We start from the raw sequence: 22367 nt of genomic DNA, 5'->3' as shown, positions 1-22367 counted from the left end.
TAGTATGGGGCCATAATGAAGCCTTTTACGATCCCCTATATTCCTCTCCTAACTTGGTCCCCTTTTCCTCAGTCTCGGTTTCTATTACAGCCACCTGTTCATTCACCTTGCGAGAAGCTCATCACCTTTCTCTCCCCCGGGTGTCTTTCCAATCTTGTGCTCCACTCTTTGCCCTTGATTCTTAAAATACCGTGAGTCCGCATCATCTCTACACACATCTTTATAAACACACACACGTGTCCTTGCATATTGGAGGAAGAAACGTTCCTAGAACGCATACATGTAAAGAAAAGAAGAAATGAATTATTTCATGCATTTATGTATGCATTCCTTCAATATTTAGTGAGTGCCCAAAATATACGGAGATACTAACTAACCCGTCCCTCTACCCTCTAGGGTCATTCCTCTCCTCTCTTTCTCCTCATCTTCCTCCTCCCCGCCCTGGTTCTTTTTTCCTTACCCTGTGCCACAGAGCTAGACTGAGTGCCCTGCAAGGCAGGACGCAGAGACGCAGAAGCCGGCCAGTGGAACCGACACCCTGGAAAGGAGCCAGATGAAATCAGGGCAAAGACAGCTGTGTGACATGCAGGGAGAAACTGTGCGGAATGAAAAGCAGTGATTCACGGAGCACCGCAACTCAGACACTCCTTGGGTTTCACCGGGAGAGCTACTGCAGGATTGGGGTCAATGAGGGCTGGCATCAAGATGAAGGGCAGCCGGGCTCCTCCTCCTTTAATCCTTGTCTCACCCCCGCCTCCTGCAAAACTCCCTCCCTTTGACCCGTGTCCTGGGCCTTTAAGAGTTGGAAGAGCTCACACCTCTCCCCTCCCTACTCCTTCCCTTTGGCTGCAAGTCTGCCAGTCACAGCAGCAAACTGCGGTAGAAAAGGGGAGGAAGCCAGTGAGCGAGCGAGCGAGAGAGGAGAGAAAGAGCCCAACTGGGTTTCCTCGTCCCACAGGAGCGAGCATCGCACAAGCTCACAGACACAGGACCGCTATCCTGCCCACGGTAAGGGCCCGGAGGCTCTGACCAGCCTCTGCCCCAAGCTCTGCCCTGCCTGAGTCCCTAACTCTGTCCGCCACATGTTTATCCCCCCTGATTAAACTGTACCCCGGACTCCTTAGCCCTAACACGTCTGCAAGGCTCCCACCTCCTGGTTCTCTCTAGCCCTTTGATTTGCAGCTTTCCTCCTGGCTGTGGCAGTCACCCCTTACATGGGGACCTCTTAGCTACCACTCAGAAGTGAGCCCCATCCTAGTAAGGGAAGAGAGAGAATTGGAGTAGAATAGATTCATTAGCAGAATGTTGAGGATTACCGAAGACTCAGGGAAGATCATACAAACAGTAGAGTTATGAGATTTTCTTAGAAAGAGCCCGGGTTTGAGCTCTATACTTGTTCTTAGCCTGCTCCATGGGCTAGGGCAGTTTGTTGGCATGCGCAAGTGCTGTGCTGGGAAGAGCACCTGCTTCTAGTCCTGATTTTGCCGCTAACCAGCTATGTGACTTTGGACAGCAGCTTCCTGATCTGTGGTAGGAATTTAGGGTTTCAAAAAAAAAAAAAAAGGAATTTAGGGTTTCCCAGACTTGCTTGTGTAGTAGGGGTTCTTTTTTAAAATAAATATTCCTGAGCTCCGTCCTTTTGGGTGGCGCTAAGGAATCGCTATTTGACCTAGGGATATCAGTATAGCCAGGAACCTTTGGATCGGCTGAGTTATGAAAGAGTCTTGAAGCTTTAACATTTGGAAGGCTACCTATGACCAGAGCCATTCTGCCCTCTTTCTGTGAATGAAGTCACCCAATAATCCTGCTCAGAAGCAAGAGAGTAGACATAACGATTCTCTTTCTTCCTGCCCCTCAGCCCTGAGACACGCCGAATTTCACTGTAATGCCATTGGCACCTTTGGCAACTCTGCCAAAGTCCATCTCTTACAGCCACCTGTAAGTTGAGGACCAAATCTTACCGGGCAGCCCTGGCCACTTCCCACCTTATTTTATGTCTTTATTCTCTCACCTATATTATAGAGGTAATTATCTGTGTCCTTGAGGATCTCCACATTCACGTCCAGGAGTGAACAGTGAGGACTCAATCTCTTAGTCTCAGGCTTCATCCTCTGCTCCTCACCTCTTGCTCTTGCTCCCACTCCCAATCCTTGGTTCCTTCTCTCCTCACTGCACTGCATCAGCTGTGACGTCCTTCCCATCCTACCTTCAGACGCCAGAGGCCACACCAAGACCTAGAACACCTGGGTTCCAAGTCGCATTCTCTGAGCAGTGTGTTCAGTCTCCTAGGATACGGGGGAAGCGAGGCTGAGTGGAGGGGTGTGCTCCTGAGTGTCCTCCGCCCTCCTGGACCCCAGGGTCAAAACCCCCACAGGGGACGAGAACCCGACCTACTGGGAATTAGAAGAGAAAGAAAAGGAGGAAGAGGTGAGGGGAGAAGGGGTGGGGAGAAGGAAAAGGAGAGGAGAGCACAGAGAGGTTGGCGGGTGAGCAAGTAGGGAGGCAGATGGGATGGGGAGAGAAGAGTGAGCTGGGCCAAAGGAAAAGGAAGGCACCAGGTTGGGGAGAGGAGAGAAATAGGAAGAAAGGAAACAAAGGCTATTAAGTGGGACATGGTGGGGGCAGAGAATGACAAAAGTGGGGAGACAAAGCATCCATGTCCCTTGTTGCTTCTTAGCCCTGCTCTAACCTGCTTCCAGAGTTTCCTTTTAGAAAGAAAGGGTTTTCCCTTTCTTTTTTTTTTAAGATTTATTATTTATTTTAGAAAGAGAGAGCAGGGGGAGGGGCAGAGGGAGAGAGAGAGAGAGAGAGAGAGAGAGAGAGAGGATCTCAAGCAGACTCTGTGCTGAGTGTGGAGCCTGATGCTGGGCTCAATCCCACAACTCTGAGACCATGACCTGAGCCAAAACCAAGAGTCGGATATGCAATGAACTGAGCCACCCAGGCACCCCCAGAGAAAACCCTTTCTAAGGGCAGAGCCTTGGTGAGATCTCTGAGCTGGTCACAAGGAACCATGGTTCTGGTCCCACTTCTGCCACGTAATTCATTCGATGACTCTGGCAGTTCAGCTAATCTTTCTAGCCTTTCTCCATAAAATGAAGTCCAGCTCTGACATTCTGTGGCTCCTCGAGTTGAAATCGGCCCTCATATGGCCACATGTCACCTGGATATAAGTTTAAAATAGTGAGTCAGGAATGGGAGCAGGATTGGAAGAGCATGCCAAACCCTGGGGTTGGAAGAGTTTGACCAAAATGCATAAAATGATTTTCTAAGGCTTTCTTGAGAGGAGATAGGCTCCAAAATAGGGGTGTCCCAGCACGTTTCAGGACATGATTGTGAGGCTCCTGGACACAGGTGTAAGGAAAGGGCATTCTGTTGTCTCCCAGGGCCGAGATCCACCCCATCCCAAGGTCCCTATGCCCCAAACATGGGAGCTGAAATTCAAAGAGGAGGTAAGGAAGGATATTGGCAAGGGGGATCAGAACCCCAGGCTTCCCCCTTCCACTGGAGTCTGGGGACCTGAGACATTTAGGAGGGACCTGTTACTTCACTCTTCATTCAGTTTTTGCGAGCCTTAGATTCCAAGCGGGGCTGCTTTTCTGCCGCTCATGAAGCACCCTAGGTCCCTTCTTCCATCCAGAGGCTTCTTCTGATCTCACCCAGGCTCACTATATTCAGCCTCAGCCAGCAAAACCTTTGCTTTTTGGAACTGTCGCAGGGTTCTGTCTCTCCTGAGGGCTGCCTTGAGTTATCTTTCCCACTTAGGTACAGTCTGGCTCCCCAACCTTCCCCTCTCCCTCTGGGCCCCTGCATATTGCTACTCCTTTAAAAAGCCTTCTCTAGGTCCTCCAGTCAGGGGAGCTGTATTTTCAGTGACCTCTGCATTTTTCCTAAAGATTTAGTCACCCTTGGGTGACTTGATAGGCTCTTCCAGCTAAAGAGAAAGAAGGCACTGAGATGCCATGTGACCTCAGACAAGTCACAAATCATTTCTGGACTTCTGCTTTTCGTTGATGAGATCTAGCGAGTGGAACTGCACCATGTTCTAATGGAGCACCAACTGAATGATTGCTTTAGAGACGCTTTTCGTGTTTTAGATACTCACCATTGTCAAAAATTTAAACTTATCAATTAAAAAACATAGCACTTCTATTCAAGGGCAGTTCCTTTGCTTTCGCAAAGCATTGAGCTCTATGTTTCTTGCGCTTTGCCAGTTCCAGAATGGTTTGGTCAAGAGTTGAGAATTTCTTAGAGGGGCTGAGCTAGAATCAATGTGGCTGCATATCAAGTCTTCTGGCTCTCTCTCTTTTTTTTAAGTTATTTATTTATTTATTTATTTATGAGAGAGAGTGAACGAGAGAGAGAGAGAGAGAGAGAGAGAGCGAGAGAGCGCGCGCACACAAGCAGGGGGAGGGGCAGGCAGAGGGAGAGGGAGAAGCAGACTCCCCACTGAGCCCAACCCGGGTCTCAGTCCCAGGACTCCGGGATCATGACCTGAGGCGAAGGCAGACACTTAACCGACTAAGCCACCCAGGCGCCCCTCTTCTGGTTCTTTTCAAGAGGAGTTTGTTCTTACCTACTAGGACAACTTAACCAGATCCTAAATTAGCATGCATCTTAAAGAGGGCTCTCTTTTTCAGGAGGCAAAGGAAACTTGAAAATGCATTTCTAAGACACGTAACTCACCTGGTCCGTTAAGCTGTTGGGAATAACTGTTATGACAAGTAAAGTGTGCTTTACCATGGGAAGGCAGAAGAATGCGGCTTATGTAACAAGTATGGTACTAAGTGTCACCGAAGAGGCAAAAGTAGCTTTCTGCCCAACACCCCAGAGTCACACCCTTCAGCTCCTCATTATTAAGGACCACCATCTTGCTGGCTGCCCCCTTTCAGAACCTGGAATCTCTCTATATCCTAGCCTTCTCTTCTCCAGGGGGAATCACCTCAGCTGCTCTATCTTGGGATCCCTCTCCATGGTCCCGTGCAGACCCCCCAGCTCCCAAGGGGCCAAGGCAGAATGCTAGTAGTCCTCTCTGGTGATGGCTATGGGAAACAGCAGACACTGTGGAATCAGACATATTTGGCTCTAAATTCTGAATCCTTATGTGATTTGATGCAAGTTTCTTAGCCTCTCTAAGCCTCAAAGTCATCAAACTCAAGCGAAAAGTAAAAAAGAGCTAAAGACTATGTAGATGAAGTGCTTGGCACACTGTGGGCCGTCAGGACGCACGGGTTTCCTTCTCTTCCTCCTTTGATCTGTTATTCTAAGATCACCAGTATTAACCCAGAGCCTTTTGGTCCTCTGTGCTCCTCCAGGTGACTCTGGCACCAGCTGGTGGAGCAGTGGGTAATGGTGTCTCTGATGCAAGGCCGTGAGTACCCCAGCAGGAGAGGAGGGTTTCGGGAGACAGCCCAGGGATGGGGAGGAGGGGAGGAGTCTGGACCCCTGTTCAAGAGCTCCTCCTGGGCCCTCCACCCTTCCCGCCAGCTACCCAGCCAGCCCCTTCTTCTCCTGGCCCAGGGCTGCCCATCAATCCAGATTTGCGGCTGATGCAGAAGGGCATGCTGATGCGCAAGGTGAGGTCCAAAAGCTGGAAGAAACTGAGATACTTCAGACTTCAGGATGATGGCATGACAGTCTGGCATGCCCGGCAGGCAGGAGGCACTGCCAAGCCCACCTGTGAGTCACGTGGATGGCTAGGCGTGGGTGTGGTGGGGGGATCAGACTCTGAAGAGCCCAGGTGCTTGAGAGCAGGGGAGGGACCAGGGTCCTACAGCATGTCCTTGCGCATCTACCTCGGAGGCTGGAAAGTGGGAATTATAACAGTACTTGCCTCTTAAGGCTATTTATGAGGATTCAATCAGTTACTGCATGTAAAAGGCTTAGGAGTGCCCTGGCACATAATAAGGCTCAATAAATCCTAGGTTTTATTTATTATTATTATAGTGAGAGCATGATCTCACGCATCAGACTGCCCAGATCAAAGCCCTGGCTCTGCCACTTTCTAGCTGAGTGGCTTTGGACAAGTTACATTAAACTTCAGTTTCCTCATCTGCAAAATGGGGATTGAATAGTCCCTGCTAGAAGGTTACGGAGACTCAGTAAGTTAATGTACAAGCACCTGGCGTGGCCCCTGAAGCCAGGATGCATTTCACAAATTAGCCACTATGAGGAATATTTTTAAATATCACAAATGCAGCACAACAATGTGCATCCTGTTGACCAGACGCTTTATGACCCCTCTAAAAACGTGATCACAGGACACATCTGAGAGAGTCTGCTTTAGAGACATAATCAAAGCTCACAATCCACAGCAACCCCAGCTGAGGAAAGGGGGTGGAAGAATTTCTCTGGTGCTTTCTTAGACATCTGGAAAGAGGAGGCCCTCAAACCTGGAACGGGGAAATTGAACTTGGACATATCATGCTTTGGTGTAACCGCTTCTACCTTTAAGTGTGTTTCCATCCCATCAGCCCCCCCAGTGGTCACCATGTGGACTGGCCATAGAAGGGACCATCCCCTATTTCAGACGAGGGTACTGAGGGGTTAAGTCATTTTGGTCTGTGTCACACTGCCAGCCAGTGGCCCGAAGCCAGGTCTTGCCACTCCCAGCACGGGCCCCTTGGCATGCTGCCTCTGAACATGGCAGCGACTCACGGGGAATCCTGAATCCCAGGGGTCTGCATCTCCCCGTACCCAGTCTTTGGGGGTTTCATCCTGCGGAGGGAGGTTGGGCTTCCTCCTCCCTATGGCTCCTTAAAGGGTCCCTAACCCTTCACCCCTGCAACTTGGCGGACTCTCTTCCCCCCCCCGCCCCCGCGCCCCCTTGTTTCCTCTCTGGTAGTCTCCATCTCTGATGTGGAGACGGTGCGCGAGGGCCACGAGTCCGAGCTGCTGCGGAGCCTGGCCGAGGAGTTCCCCCTGGAGCAGGGCTTCACCATCGTCTTCCACGGCCGCCGCTCCAACCTGGACCTGGTGGCCAACAGCATCGAGGAGGCCAAGATATGGATGCAGGGGCTCCAGCTTTTGGTGGAATTTGTTACCGGCATGGACCAACAGGAGCGGCTGGATCAGTATCAGCAGGATGGAGTCGGAAGGGCCGGGGGGGAGGTGGTGGTGCCAGGGGTCACTGAAGGAGCCAGATGCTGCAGGACTAGAGATGGGGCCGGGGGTGGGGTGGGGGTTGGCGTGCTGTGCTAGGGAGGCCTAAGAGTCCAGATGGGGTGGGCAAGGACAGCTCAGGCCACTGTGAGGCAGAGGATATTGAAGGTGTAATGGAGGCTTGGGATGACAAAGACATAACCAGGCAGAGGGTAGGCAGAAATCAGGCCCTTCAGGACTGGTGGGAGGGATGGTGAGAGACAAAGGACCAAACAAGGTGCTGATCTTGAGAGCCGATCAGAAGATCCCAGTGGCATTAGCTACCGTAGGACTGGGAAGCAGAACTTTGTGGTGTTGACTCATTCAGGTTTCCTAGATTGTATTCACCTTCCATGCCAGGCCGTTTATTCATTTGTTCGTTCGTTCATTCATTCATTCATTCACCATCTATTGAGCAGAAGGTATCAGACGCTGTGCCAGGCTTTAGAGGTACAAATATTAATGAGACTCAGGCATTGTTTTAGTCGGTGGAGAAAATGGAATTGTGTAAATCATCTAAGTACCCTAGAAGTGTTATGGGACTGAAATTATTTGTGGGTGTTCAAAGGAAGGAGAAATATTTAATTCTAGCTGAGAGAGTTCTGAGAAAAACAGGGAGGAAGTTGAGTTTGAGCTGAGCCTTGAAAAAGAGTAGAACTTGAACATAAAGAAAGGAGGGGGAAGGCTCTGCTGCCTGAGGGAACAGCATGAGAAAAGTCTCAGAGATAGGACATTGAAGAGCAGGAGGGAGAGTCTGGCTAAAGTACGGGGAGGACAGAGGTCTGTTGAGAAGGCTGTGTGGGGGCCAGATTGTGGGGGTGAAGACCTTCAATCTACGTTAAAAAATTTGGGTTTCTTTCTGCAAGCAACAGGGAGGACCCTGCAGGCACCTGAGCCATGCAGGGACAAGACAGATTGGTGCTCGGGGGAGATTATTCTGGAAGCTAATATGGAAAATGCATTGGCATGGAGGAGAGACTTGTAGCAAAGCTAGGGGAGGCGATGTCAGTGGATGAACATGCACACACATCTGCACACACAAACACACACAGTGCTTTTGCCTTGACTCACACCTGGATGGCTGAGTGACTGGTTCCAGCGTGGAGACAGGAACCAGGATGGTAGGATGAGTTTCCACGAAGTCCAGCGGTTACTGCACCTGATGAATGTGGAAATGGACCAAGAATATGCCTTCCAGCTTTTCCAAGTGAGTCTTTTAGGGAAGGATTTTCAGAAGCCAGCCAAGGCCGTGTTCTCACGTGGCCAGATGTACCTGGCCCTATTCAGCATCACTCTTTGTTGAATCTCTCCTATGTGCCCTACCACTATGCCAGGCTCGATGGAAAGTGTAGGGCATGGTTCTCACCCTTCAGTCTTAGAAAGACAATTCATAGTCTTATGAAGGGTAAACAACCATACGTTACTGTGTCAGACCTCAAGGACCTCTCTGTCCATGGCCAGAACTTCCCAGGTGCCTAGTAACAATGGAAAAGTCCAACTGGAATGTGAATAAAATAGGAGGAGGGATCTTTTAAACTCTTAGGCACTTGTTGGGGCATTTAACCCTTTCTGATTGAAAGTTTTCTCTACTAGCAAATGGTACGGCTGCCATGTTGCTTTTTACTTACCGAAGCGGCTTCTATGAACACAAAGTGTCAGGAGTTCTGGGAGAATTTTGCAGAAAGATGTTTGTATTCACCTGTCAGCAAGATTGCTCTTACAGGACAGGTCAAAGCCACACAATGTGCTCTTAAAAGGATTTTTTCACCATCCTCTAAACCCTTGCTTGCAGGCAGCAGACACATCCGAGTCTGGGACTCTGGAGGGAGAAGAGTTTGTAGAGTTCTATAAGGCGCTGACTAAACGTACTGAGGTGTACGAGCTGTTTGAAAACTTTTCGGCCGATGGGCAGAAGTTGACCCTGCTGGAATTTGTGGATTTCCTCCAAGAGGAGCAGAAAGAAGGAGAGCGAGCTTCTGACCTTGCTCTGGACCTCATCGACCGCTACGAGCCCTCAGATAGTGGTAAGAGGGCCAGGGTGGAGAGGCACTGGGCATGGGCGAGGAGGGGGGACCTTAGAAAGGTCCAGAGACAAGCCACCTTCTGCCTAACTCAGGGAAGGCTGAGCCCACACCTGCCCCAGCCCCTGTGCAAGCATCTTCATCTCATTCAACTGCTCCCTGGGAAGGAGAGCAGCAGTTTCCTGCCCAGATAAGACAGGAGTCTCCTCTGTAATGCTGTATCTCTCAGGAGGAAGAACATTCCACAAGTCTCCTTTCCTCCACTATGCTCATGCTTCACTTTCAGAATCAGTTCGTCCTGATGTCAGCATTTGTCCCCAGCGGAAAAGGGAGATCCTTGGTCCTCTCCTTTTGGCTTCTTCTCTTCTAGCGCCTAATTCCTTTCTTCCAGCTCTCTTCATGGTTCCTGTTTGCTGTCTCTTTAAATGCTGGCTCTCTGCCCCTTCCTGGGCTTTCTCCAAATTCTCCAAGTGGTTCTTGAGTGGCTAAGCCTCTGGGCCAGGAAGCTAGTCAGTCCCCGGCTGAGGGGATGAGGAGGAGGCTTTCTTTCAGCAAAAGCACAGCTCAAATACGCCCTTTCTGTCTTCAGCCCTTTCTCCTTGCCCCTTCAATAGACATCGCCCTGCCCCCCATTCCCTTCAGAATACGAGGAATTTACATTAATAATAAATGACTTACAAGTTACTTTCACATCACTTACTTCCTCTAACCTTCACTACAATCTTGTAAATCAGGAGAATAATCCTTATTCAGCCTCTGCTAAGTATCGCATTAATGTGCTAACATCTCTACATGTCTTTTCTCATCATTCCAATGACCAGTTGAAGTGGCTTCTGTTATTAAGTCAGTTGTGCAAAAGAGGAAAACTCGGATTTAGAAAGATCAAATGATTTGCTCAAAGCCAAAGCCTAATGAGAGGAGGAATTGGGATTCAAACCCGGGCCACCTGACCATTACCTAACACCTCTGTTGAGCATGAGGATTAGAGATGAGGTGGATGAGAGGCGCCTGGGTGGTTCAGTTGGTTAAGCGCCTGCCTTCAGCTCAGGCCATGATCCCGGGGCCCTGGGATCTGAGTTCTGGATCAGGCTCCTTGCTTAGCGGGGAGTCTCTGTCTCCCTCTCCCTCCGCTCTTCTCCCTCTGCTCCTCGCCCCTGCTCTTGTACTTGTGCACTTGCTCGCACACACTCTCTCTCTCTCAAATAAATAAAATCTTAAAAAAAAGAGAGAGAGAGAGAGAGAGAGATGAGAGCTGGATAAATGACCCACATTTCCTAGGTCTCAACTCCCACTCCTTTTATTCATTCATTCACTCACTACTTCAGCTAACGCTTATTGAACCCCTGTAGTGGGCCAGGACTTTTGCTCAGCCCCGGAGATACAGCAGAAGGTCCGACAAGAACGCTGCCCTCATGGAACTGAGACTCAAACAGAAAGGGTTGGAACCCCAGATTCCAGATTCATGTCTGTGCTCAGAGAAGAAAGGGGGCTGTAAAGCAATCATTTCGGAAAAATGAATAGAATAAGAATGCCTGAGGATTAAGAAATAGGATTTTCTTTTTTTTTTTTTAAGATTTTATTTATTTATTTGACACAGAGAGAGAGAGAGGAATCACAAGTAGAGCGTCAGACAGAGGGAGAGGGAGAAGCGGGCTCCCTGTTGAGCAGGGAGCCTGATGCGGGGCTCCATCCCAGGACCCTGGGATCATGACCTGAGCCGAAGGCAGACACTTAACTGACTGAGCCACCCAGGCCCCCCAAGAAATAGGAACTTCTATCTCCAGTGCAGGATCCAGTAGACATCAGTTACATTTATTCTACCACCTGCCCCTCTGGGTGGTGTTCCCTCCCCTGCACTCAACCGTCAGGTACAATATTCTGGCTGCAGAGGATAGTCTGTGCCAGGAAACCCGGGCTCAAGGCCCCACTCTGCTGCTTACTAACTGAGTCACCCTGGGCAAGCTGCTTAATCTAGCAGGGGCTCGATTTTCTCATTTGTAAAATAATTGGTGATCGAATGAAATGACCTACACGAAAAGTATCTGGCAACTGTGGATTTTCTCTCACAATTTAAGTTCTTACTGTTAAGAATAAAACCTCCTGCCTGACTTCCTGCCGCTCTCCACCATCTGTAGCCTTGTCAAAGCGGGAGCAACGAAGCTGGTCATTAGAGTCGAATTGCTCCACCTCCCACGGGAGCCCCCCTGCAGCAATGTTGCCCTCAGTGAGACTGCACGGCCTGGTGGGACTGGCGTGGCTCAGACACCTGACGTCCGGGGTTCAAATCCCAGCTCCTTCACTTACTAGTTATGTTACCTAACCTCTCAGGGCAGATTATATTCTATCTACCTCATCACGTTGGCGAGAACATTAAGAAAGATGCTGCACGGGACGTCCTGGGCACAGAGCAAGTGCTCAGTACTAGTCATTGTTGTTGGTATTGTATGAAGCCCATGCTGACATGGGTGAGGGCTGTGGCAGGAGTGACAGGGCCCTGCCCTCAAACAGAGGGTGTGTTGTAGTCCAGGGGTATATTGGATGACCACTCTGCAGAACACCATATGGGAACTGGTGAGAGGAAGAAACCCTCAGGTCATAGTTGGCATTAGCCTCACAGGCCAGGGAATAAAACACAGGTACCTTGGTCGTGTCGCTCAAGAGTCTTCGACTTTGTTCCTCTCTGGGCTCAGTTTCCCCATATATAAAATTAACCCTTTATACCGAATACTATGCTGTCCTTTATGGTAACCATGAGCTCTTTGTGACTATTTTTTAAAGGTTTTTTTTTTTTTTTTTTTTTTTTACGATTTTTATTTATTTGAGAGAGAGAGAGAGAGAGAGAGAAAGCTTGAGTGCGGGTGCTCACATGAGCAGGGGGAAGAGCAGAGGGGGACGGAGAGGGACAAGCGGACTCCAGGCTGAGTGCAGAACACCGAGCCCGATATGGGGCTCAGTCCCACAACCCCAAGATCATGACGTGAGCTGGAACCAAGAATGGATGCTCAATTGACTGAGCCGCCCCACTGTGTGACTATTTAAATTTAAATTAACAGGGTCCTTGTGTGACTATCAGTTAAGCTTCGGACTCTTGATTTTGGCTCAGGTCATGATCTCAGGGTTGTGAGATTGAGCCCCGTATTGGGCTCTGTGCTCAGCAGAGTCTGCTTGGGATTCTCTCTCTCCCTCACCTTCTGCTCCTGGCCCCCCACTCTTGCGCACATGCACATGCATACATGCTCTATCTAAAAAAAACAGATAAAATCTTAAAAATAACATAAATTTAAATTAACTAAAATTGGGGTGCCTGGCTGGCTCAGGTGGAAAAGCATGCGACTCTTGATCTCACTTTGGGTGTAGGGATTACTTAAATGAATAAATAAATAAAAAGTTGCAATTAATTAATTAAAATCAAAACTCTAAATTCAGTTCTTCAGTCACACAGCCACATCTCAAGTGCTCAGTAGCCATATATGCCTAGAGGCTGCCACACTGGACCGCACAGGACAGAACATTTCCATCATGGCGGAAGGTTCTGTTGGATACTGGTGAACTAGAATGATCTTAATGCCTCTCCTCGTAGCTTTAACTCTCTCTGAGGGTGGGGATGATTGAAATGACAGACAGTGAGTGGGGCACGTTTGGGATCTGGAGGCTGAGAATGGACACCATCTGAAAGGCAGGACCCTGGAGAGGGGCGAGGTGCAGGATGGGCTAGAGGTGTGCTGGGCTGCCCTCGCTCAGAGCTTCTCACTCTAGCCTTCCCCTACTCCACACCTTAGGCAAATTGCGACATGTGCTGAGCATGGATGGCTTCCTCAGCTATCTCTGCTCGAAGGATGGAGATATCTTCAACCCGACCTGCCTCCCCATCTACCAGGATATGACTCAACCCCTGAACCACTACTACATCAACTCCTCTCACAACACCTACCTCGTGGGGGACCAGCTTTGTGGCCAGAGCAGCGTCGAGGGATATATACGGTGCAGTGGGAAAGAAGGGGAAAGGGCTCCAGTTCATGAGAAGTGGCCGTCTGTTCTATCAGTGGATAACAGGGAATGAAAAGATGTTGTGGGGGGCTTGGGGCTGAGGACCCCTGGATACGTGAGAGACTTGGAAGAGATGTTGAAGACTGACAGGAGAGTAGTATTGAAACTCTGTGGGCAAAATGGAGCTTCTCTCTCTCTCATAGGCTGTGAAACTCTCTTGGAACTCAGAGGTCCTGGAAGATTTATTTTGAACAAATAAACTAAACGTTACATGGAAGGCGGTATAGAGCATAGAAGTTAGAAACATAGGTTCTGGAGTCAGACCATATGAGCTCAAATCCTAGCTCTCTCACTGGTACTCGGTTCTAAGTATTTGACTTCTCTGTGTCTCAGTAACCCCATCCATGAAATATGATAACATTGCCTATTCTATCTGAGTTGTTGTGAGGACTAAATGAGATAATCCATGTGTTAATAGCTAATAAGTGATATCTGCTTTTATCGTGATTAATCGCGGATTGGATCAAAGAGTCAAGATATCTTTGCAGTGGCAGCAACTGAACTAGTAGCTTCAGGGCATAAAAGATGAGTGGAACATATTGCTTCTGCCCTAGGAAGTCTAGTAGAGAAAATAAAGTATAAATTTACTGAGAGTTTGAGGGGCGCCTGGCTGGCTCCGTCGGTAGAGCATGCAACTCTTGATCTCGGGGCAACTCTTGATCTCGGGGCAACCCCTGATCTCGGGGTCATGAGTTCAAGCCCCATGTTGGGCATAGAGCTTACTTTAAAAACAAACAAACAAACAAACAAACAAACAAACAAAATTACTGAGAGTTTGACTAAGTCAGGTGTTGCAGAATGCTATACAACCAGAACACCAGAAGTATCATGAGGCAGTATGTGATGACTTGCTGAAGGAAGATTGTGAGTTGGGGAGGGTGGGGGGTGGAGGTAGTGAGCCATAGCAGTATCTCGGTGGACAGAGAAGGGTCTGCGGAGATGTAGCTTGAGGGGGTCTTGACAACTAAATGCCAGTGAGCACTGCTCTCTCCAGAGTAGGGAGAGAGTCCCTAGACGGAAGATAAGAGCTTGACCTCTCTGTCCCTGGGGGCTTGGGGTTCTTGCAGGGCCCTGAAGAGGGGGTGCCGCTGCGTGGAGGTGGATATATGGGATGGACCTAGCGGGGAACCTATCGTTTACCATGGACACACCCTGACCTCCCGCATCCCATTCAAAGATGTCGTGGCCACTGTAGCCCAGTACGCCTTCCAGGTAAGAGTCGCGGGATGGGCGTACTGGTGAGGGAAGATGATCTGAGGGAAGAGTGGCTGGCTCTGCATCTGGGGAAGGTAGATGGATGCAGGGGAGGTTATGTCAAATGGCAGAGATGTTCCAGAGATTTTAACTGTGAAGCATCAGGCAAATATTAAGGGATTATGAATAAGGGTTGGATGTGTCACTAGTAATTAGTAGTCCTAGAGGTAATTGCTAGAGCTCAGTGACTATTACTTCTAACAACTGTCACCCATCTCGGAGAGGGTGGTTAAGGAAACCGAGAAAGTGGTGGGTAGGGCTGGGGGAAAACAGGAGTCTGGAGAGGAGAGTGTAACATGAACACATAATCAGGGGAATGGCCTAGCTGTCCCACGCTGAGCCTAAAAACTCAAAGGTCCCAGAGGGACCTGGGTCACACCTGGTATAGGTCTGAGATTTGGGATCCCAACAGTGACTTTGAGATGTGAGGTGGGCCCCAGACCCAGCAAGACCTACTTGATGTCCCGAATCGGGTCAGAGAGGGGTTTAGCATTCAGGGTACTCTGAGTGAGTCACCGGGGAGGGGGCGGGTCCGGAGAAGCAGGGAGGTTGCATGCTTTAGACCTCTGGCTCTAGCGTTCCTTCCCTTCCCCATCAGACCTCAGACTATCCAGTCATCTTGTCCCTGGAGAACCACTGCAGCTGGGAGCAGCAGCAGGTCATGGCCTGCCATCTGACCGAGATCTTGGGGGAGCAACTGCTGAGCACTACCTTGGATGGGCTTCTGCCCACTCAGCTGCCCTCACCTGAGGTAGGCGCCCTGTTCCCCCAGCCCGGGCTCTGCTGTGGCTTGCATTCCCTCCCTACTGTGCCCCTCCGTGCCCCTCCTGTTCCCTTATTCTCACCCTTACATGGACCATCTCGCTCCTTAATATCCTTGGAGACAACTTTAATGTTCCAAAAGTCCAATAAAATGCAGAATTGTTTATCGTTTTCTAAATTTGAAATCAATTGTTTACTTCTTATTTCTTTTTTCAATGGAAATATCTTGATTTTTTTTCCCCAGATAGTTCATAGTTGTTGTAGAACGTACAGACAATAGAGAGAAAAGGAAATCCCCCCACCATAATCTCAACCTCTCCCATAACAGGTGTTAAGAGATTTTTGTAAATGCTTATATAAACATATATGTGTATATATATTCACACTTTAAAAAATGCTTGGGGTCATTTTCTATATCCCTTTTATATCTCACATACAATATAAATCATGGATGTCTTTTCACGTATAATTTTTTTCCTTTTAATAGCTCTGTGGTATTCCATTTTCTTTTATGAACCATTATCTATTCAACCAGTAAATGGTAAACATTCAGGTTGTTGGTAATTGTTCACTTGTACATACAGCTTTGTCCATCTACTCTTTCTTTCTTTAAAAAGATTTATTTATTTGAGAGAAAGAGGGATAGAGAGAGCAAGTGTGCGGGGGTGGGTGGGGAGGGGCAGGGGGAGAGAATCTCAAGCAGACTCCCCGCTGAGCACGGAGCCTGACACGGGGCTCAAACCCACGACCCTGAGATCATGACCTGAGCCAAAATCAAGAGTCGGATGCTTAACCAACTGAGCCACCCTGGCGCCCCATTTACTCTTTCTTTGAGATGGACTCCTAGAAGTAAATTGCTGGGTTGAAGAGTTTGCATGTTGATATTTTGGTTGTTACTGCCGAGTTGCCCTCTGGAAAAAAATAGCAAATTGCACTCTGACCAACAGTGTAAGAGACGGGCCACACATATCTCCAGTAGTAAGATGATTCATAGTGGCAAATGTGGAAAGAAAAAAGTCAAGTTTTTAAAAAAGAAAAGTCTATATTTTCTTCTTTTGAATTAATTGATATTATTTACCCACTTTTATTGGGGCTTATAATCTTTATTGGTATATAACAAGTTTTTAAATGTTAAAGACATTGATGCTTTGGGAAATTTGTTTTTGCATTCTTTGCTTTTGTCTTATAGCATCTTCTGCCCTATAGAGGATTTTAAGCTTTATGTAGTCAAATTGGCCAGTGCTTTTTATGCCTTCTGAGTTATCATCTCCTGTTTCTTTTCTTTTCTTTTCTTTTCTTTCCTTTTTTGAGAGAGAGAGAGCGGCGGGGGTGGGGGCGGACAGAGGGAGAGGGAGAGAATCTCAAGCAGACTCCTTGCCGAACGCAGAACCCAACACAGGGCTTGATCTCAGGACCCTGAGGTCATGATCTGAGCCAAAACCAAGAGTAGGATGCTTAACCGACTGAGCCACCCACACACCCCTCATCTCCTGTTTCTAAAGGCTTTTCCCACTTTAAGATTATTCAAAAAGATTCTCTATTTTTTTTAAAGATTTTATTTATTTATTTGACAGAGAGAGACACAGCAAGAGAGGGAACACAAGCAGGGGGAGTGGCAGAGGGAGAAGCAGGCTTCCCACGGAGCAGGGAGCCCGACGCGGGGCTCGATCCCAGGACCCTGGGATCACGACCTGAGCCGAAGGCAGACGCTTAACGACTGAGCCACCCAGGCGCCCCAAAAAGATTCTCTATTTTCTTCTAATACTCTTATGTCCATTATATTTACATGTAAATCTTTAATCTGGGAGGAATCTCTCTGTGTCAAGAGTGAGGTATTTTTTGTTTTGTATTGTTTTCCAATTGGATGGAGATGTGACAAGTTGGCTTAACAATAGGGAATCCCTACTGTGTGTATCAAGCGGCCCTACTGTGTGTATCAAGCGGCCCTCCTGTGGGGACTTCTGGCCCCTCACTTCCTCTGCCTGTGAGAACAGTGGGAGGTGCATGGCCCCCAGAGCAGACAGGTAAAGGAGTCCCTTCATTTCTGTCTCCAGGAGCTTCGGGGGAAGATCTTGGTGAAGGGGAAGAAGTTAAGGACACTTGAGGAGGATCTTGAGGAAGAGGAAGAGGAGGAAGAGCTAGAGTCTGAACTGGAGAGAGAGCAGGAAGCTGACCCGGAGCTGGAGGCCCAGCTGGAGTCTGAGCCCCAGGAGTTGAGCCCACGCAGTAAGGACAAAAAGAAGGAGAAGGTGGGCCAGGAGAGTGGTCTTTCTGCTCTAGCATTTGGTCAGTCTGTACTATAAGCTGAGTTCATGTGTGGAGAGACTAGAGCCAGGCAGGGTGGAGGGCCGAGGAGCAAAATGCCCCTTGCCCCCAATAAAAGAGGTGTAAGGATGCGTGCATGACATCACGACATATTGTCATATGTAGATAGATTACAGTGGCTTTCCAACTTCTTTGGGCCATGGAATCGTTTTTGAATGAAATCTTATATGAGAGCTCTGTATACAAAAGAGATCAATGCGGAGCCATCCTAGTTGAAGCACCCATTTGGCTCTCTCGGGTCCCCTGTCGACTCCTGAGACATCTTTGTACTTCTTCTCAGTCTCTTTAAATTAAGGCCAGTTTGAAAAACACTGCTGTGTGTGTGTGTGTGACAGAGAGAGAGAGAGTGTACACCCTGCACTGTTGTACTGGGGACATAGGGCTCCTGAAGTGACTGCTGTGACCTCATCTGAAATGGGCTTAGAGAAAGCTTCTTGGAAAAGGTGAGTCTGAGAAGGGGCCAGAAGTAGCCAAAAAGGAGGAGCAGAAAGAGTTGGGGAAGGTGAAGGCTCTACGAAGACTGTGCCGAAGTGGTCTGGTCCATCTCCCTGTGGGGAAGGGGTGCCATTGGTGGGGCTGCCAAGATCCTGGTTAGAAGTCTGCCTTTCTCCTCGTGCACTTCCCTGACTTAGCTGACTAACTTCTAGCTTACCCTCTCCTCTCCGGGGCTGTGGTGTCTAACCTGCTACCATGTCCAGGGAAGGAAATGGGAATGCAGAAGATTATAACGTTATTACCCTGGGACCCTCACATCCTTCTGGCACGACTTTCCTGGCCATTTGCATACCTCGACATATCTGTCTGGGTCCGTGTACATTTTGACCAAACTATACTATTAAATTGTTTTAAAAGATGAGAGGTAGAGAGGAGGACACCTCTCTGCTTAAAAGTAATCATTAAGAACCTGTTACCCAGAAAGTAACAGTAGGGCAGACCCTTTAAGCCCAGAGGCTGAAACCGATCCCATGAGGGTATGTAGACTGCCTTTATTCCCATTCCCATCCCCAGGTTGTGATGTGTCCGCTGTTTTGTCCGCCTGTCTGTTGTGAGGTTGTGGTTCAGGCTCCTATTTCCAAGCCTGGGCCCCTTCTCTTTCCCAAGCAGGTGAGGCAGGAGGGAGAACGCAAAGGGGAGGCAACGGGCAGAGGCTTAGGTTGGACGGGGAAATTCAGATCCTGGCCATCGCTTCTTTCCTTCTCAGACCCCTGAGGGTTCAATTCCGTCTTCCTCTCTACTTTCTCTTTTTCCAGAGATCCAAACCCATCTTGTGTCCATCCCTCTCTGCCCTGGTTGTCTACTTGAAGTCTGTCTCATTCCACAGCTTCACTCATTCAAGGGAACACTACCGCTTCTATGAGACCTCATCTTTCTCTGAAACTAAGGCCAGAAGCCTCATCAAGGAGGCTGGTCAGGACCAAAATGGAGGGCCAGGGAGGGAAGTAGGATGGGTAGGGTCAGGCTGCTGGGCAGGCACATGAGTCCCAAGAAAGAGGACCAAGGGGCTGAGGGGGGATGTGGGAGCTAAGCGACTCCTCAGAGCAGGTACAGGGTCAGGAGCTCTGAGCAGGGGGCCCAAGGCTCTAGGGGGGAGGAGAGCTGGGGGAGACGGTCAGCATGGAACAGACAGGCCCAGTGAAGCTTTCTGGGCCTGGCCTCAGGAGATGCTGGAGACAAGAGTCAAGTGGGTAGGTGGTGAACCTGAGGCCAGGGAAGTGGGGGGGGGTCATCTCCCCACTACACCCTTTATACAGGCAATGAGTTTGTGCAGCACAACGCCTGGCAGCTAAGCCGTGTGTATCCCAGTGGCCTGAGGACAGATTCGTCCAACTACAACCCCCAGGAACTCTGGAACGCAGGCTGCCAGATGGGTGAGGGGGTGGCGGGGACAGGGAAGAGGGAGTGGAAAGGCAACAGGGGGGGTTATCTGCCCCGGTGGCAGGAGGGCCAGGGAATGCTTTGAAGGGTGCTAGGCGAAGAAAGATGCAATCTGGGGGGGGGGGGGGGGGGTTGTTCCCAGCGGGCCCTTTGATACCCAATCCATCTCCTTCATTCCCTGAAAGAGGGGCTAGAGGGCTCCTGAGATGTATGCTTCCCTTCCTCTCTCCTGGGGCCCTCAGTGGCCATGAATGTGCAGACCGCGGGGCTTGAGATGGACATCTATGATGGGCTCTTCCGCCAGAACGGTGCCTGCGGCTACGTGCTGAAGCCTGACTTCCTGCGTGATGTCCAAAGCTCCTTCCACCCCGAGCGGCCCATCAGCCCTTTCAAAGCCCAGACCCTCCTAATCCAGGTACCACGGAGAGAGAAACCATAGGAAGAACCTAGGGTAGCCAGGATGGGTAGCCGGGGGCAGGGCGGGGGGGGGGGGCGGTAGCTGGCAGGAACGTAGTGGGTGAAGAATTCCTCAAGAGAGTCAGGATAGCCTGACTGTGAACCGTGGGGATCTGGGAGCCAGCTGCCTAGGTTCGAACCCATTCACTAGTCGTGTTAACTCTGGGCAAGTTCCGGAACCTTGGGCTCCTCACCTGCAAAATGGGAGGAATGCCACTCCCCAGCCTACAGGGTTGCTGTGATCATGAGTCTAGAGGTGCCCACAACAATGCCTGGGGCAGAGTCAGGGCTGTAAAGGGTTTGCTGAACATACCTACTTTCAAACCTCGTGCAATTTCTACTCGGGTGCATCTTAAATTGCAGCTAGGTTACTAGAAGAGAATATATTACTCAAAGCCAGAAGCTATAGCGCCAGGTCCTGAGACACCAGCCCCCGCCACCCCCCTCCCCGTGGGGCTGGGATGAACAGGGACTAGTGAGGTCCCAGAGTCCTGCTTGCAGGTGATCAGCGGGCAGCAACTCCCCAAGGACGACATGAGTAAAGAGAGGTCCATTGTGGATCCACTGGTGAGAGTGGAGATCTTTGGCGTCCGCCCTGACACAACCAGGCAAGAGACCAGCTACGTGGAGAACAATGGTGAGGCTGGGCGGTGCTGGGCAGGGTGGAGGGGCGGGGGGAGGAGCGTGGCTGCTTCCCTACCCAGCTGCCCTCCATGAAGCCCAGTCCCTGTCCCCACCCCCTCTCCCACCTCCACGGGAGGCAGTGTGGAACGGGACAAAGAATGAGGGCTTGGACATCTTGGATCTGAATCCTGGCCCCTCACTCACGTGCTCCGGTGACCTGGGCAAATTGCTTACCCACTCTGCACCGCAGTCCCCTCACCTGTAACATGCCGATCGCTGTGAAAATTGTGGAACACAAGGATGCGCCTAAAGCAGCCAACAAGGTCTATTCCTTCACTCCCTCTCTCCCTCACCCCCACCTCAGGTTTTAATCCATATTGGGGGCAGACGCTAAGCTTCCGGGTCCTGGTGCCCGAACTGGCCCTGCTGCGTTTTGTGGTCAAGGATTACAACCGGAAATCCCGAAATGAATTTATCGGGCAGTACACAGTGCCTTGGACCTGCATGCAGCAAGGTGGGCCAGTCCTTCGACCCCTGGCCAATGCCACCCGGGCTCTGGCTGTCCTTCTAATGCCCTCCTCCTGCCCCTCTCCAGGCTACCGCCACATACACCTGCTCTCCAAGGACGGCATCAGCCTCCATCCAGCTTCCATCTTCGTGCATATCAGCATCCGGGAAGGGTTGGAGGGGGATGAATCCTAAGGTGGGCACTTCCTGGGAAGGGTGGGTGCACTGGCCTGAGGTGGTAAGAACAACCTGGAAGGATGCTCCAGAAAGCAAACCGGGGTGGTAAGAATCAAGTTTTGGATTGTGAATTCCTAAGCACAAAATTACCTCACCCTTCCTAACAAGCCAATCTAGGACCTGATTTTTCACTCTCTCTCTTCCCCTTCTTCGTTTTTACAAGTCTGTGGTATCATTTCTACCCCCTTCCTTCACATACTCTATACTGGACTTCCTTCCTTTCTCTTGCCATAGGCTCAATCCCCTACACAGATCTAGGACTAATCTCTCTCATCAACCCTGGCTCAAAGGCTGGCTGCAACCCAGAGAGGGGCTTGGAGCAGAAGGACACAAAGAGGCATTATCCCCTCCACCCTAACTTCCTCTAAGCCCAGAGCCAAGGAAAAGATCAATCAAGCCTCAAGGCTCCCCAGGCAAAGGGTGGGGAAGGACACCGTACCCTAAGACCATACTGTGACATTCAGGAGAACACTGCATAACCCTGAGTCCCCACTGGATTGCTCTCTCCTGGCGCCACCTGTATAAATAGAGCTTTTCTACCCAGTTTGGCTTGAGTATGGTCTGTTGCTGGGCAAGAAAAGGACATATGAAGGTTGGGGGACATTTGAGGAAGACAGGTGGAGCAAAGGGTAGAAAAATAAGTTTCCAGCCCCCCCCCACATGTGCTACACAGAAGGGTACAGAAATATGGCTCTAAGGGCAAAAGGAGGAGACAAAGGGTTATGTGATCCAAGCCCTCCCGAGAGTTCGCCTGGAATAGTCCCGGTTTATGTCTACTGTCCCGATATAATGATTAAAAGTACCCTTCTTCATTTTCCCAGTGTGTCCCAGTTTCAGTGATTAAGCATACGGTCACCGTAAGGTACTCACAGAATTCTGGATTAGAGGTTCTCCCTGGGCCCCCCCGTCTCCCCCAAGTCCCATGCCTTTCACACTGTCTTGTGCTTTAACTCCCGTGCAGCTGCCGAGCCAGGCTGAGGATAGAGGCTGAATTAAAGCTGCTTCCGGGGGCGGGGAGGGCTTCTTGGGTCTACAGGTAGACCAAGGGGCTCAGAAATAAGGAGCAGGGAAAGGGCCAAGACAGGCTCAAGGACAGAGAGAGAAGGCAGACCCGGGAAC

General features: G+C 49.8%; 1 protein-coding gene across 3 annotated transcripts; it reads left to right on the top strand.

Moving 5' to 3' along the window:
- Positions 1 to 618: 618 nt before the first annotated feature.
- Positions 619 to 21785, top strand: PLCD4 (phospholipase C delta 4). 3 transcript variants are annotated; one of them, XM_073878617.1, is made up of 16 exons: positions 619 to 1008; positions 5316 to 5371; positions 5521 to 5679; positions 6845 to 7073; positions 8218 to 8347; positions 8933 to 9164; positions 12941 to 13142; positions 14276 to 14420; positions 15061 to 15213; positions 17279 to 17473; positions 18800 to 18956; positions 19301 to 19417; positions 19667 to 19839; positions 20382 to 20517; positions 20869 to 21018; positions 21100 to 21785. In XM_073878617.1, the coding sequence occupies exons 2-16, from the start codon at positions 5350 to 5352 to the stop codon at positions 21204 to 21206; spliced, it is 2307 nt and encodes a 768-aa protein (XP_073734718.1). In that variant the 5' UTR covers positions 619 to 1008; positions 5316 to 5349; the 3' UTR covers positions 21207 to 21785. The 3 variants fall into 3 exon arrangements, with proteins under 3 accessions (XP_073734718.1, XP_073734708.1, XP_025747341.2); XM_025891556.2 differs by lacking the exons at positions 619 to 1008; positions 5316 to 5371; positions 5521 to 5679; positions 6845 to 7073 and adding an exon at positions 18558 to 18653 and having other exon boundaries at positions 8158 to 8347; XM_073878607.1 differs by lacking the exons at positions 619 to 1008; positions 5316 to 5371; positions 5521 to 5679; positions 6845 to 7073 and adding an exon at positions 18558 to 18653 and having other exon boundaries at positions 8156 to 8347; positions 20869 to 21785.
- Positions 21786 to 22367: the final 582 nt, after the last annotated feature.

The sequence above is a fragment of the Callorhinus ursinus genome, unplaced genomic scaffold (genome assembly GCF_003265705.2).
Source record: "Callorhinus ursinus isolate GAN/ISIS: 27379988/994484 unplaced genomic scaffold, GSC_fseal_2.0 scaffold2, whole genome shotgun sequence".
Taxonomy (NCBI): Eukaryota; Metazoa; Chordata; class Mammalia; order Carnivora; family Otariidae; genus Callorhinus; species Callorhinus ursinus.
Note: the sequence above shows the minus strand (reverse complement) of the source record. Positions and strands in the feature narration are given on the sequence as shown.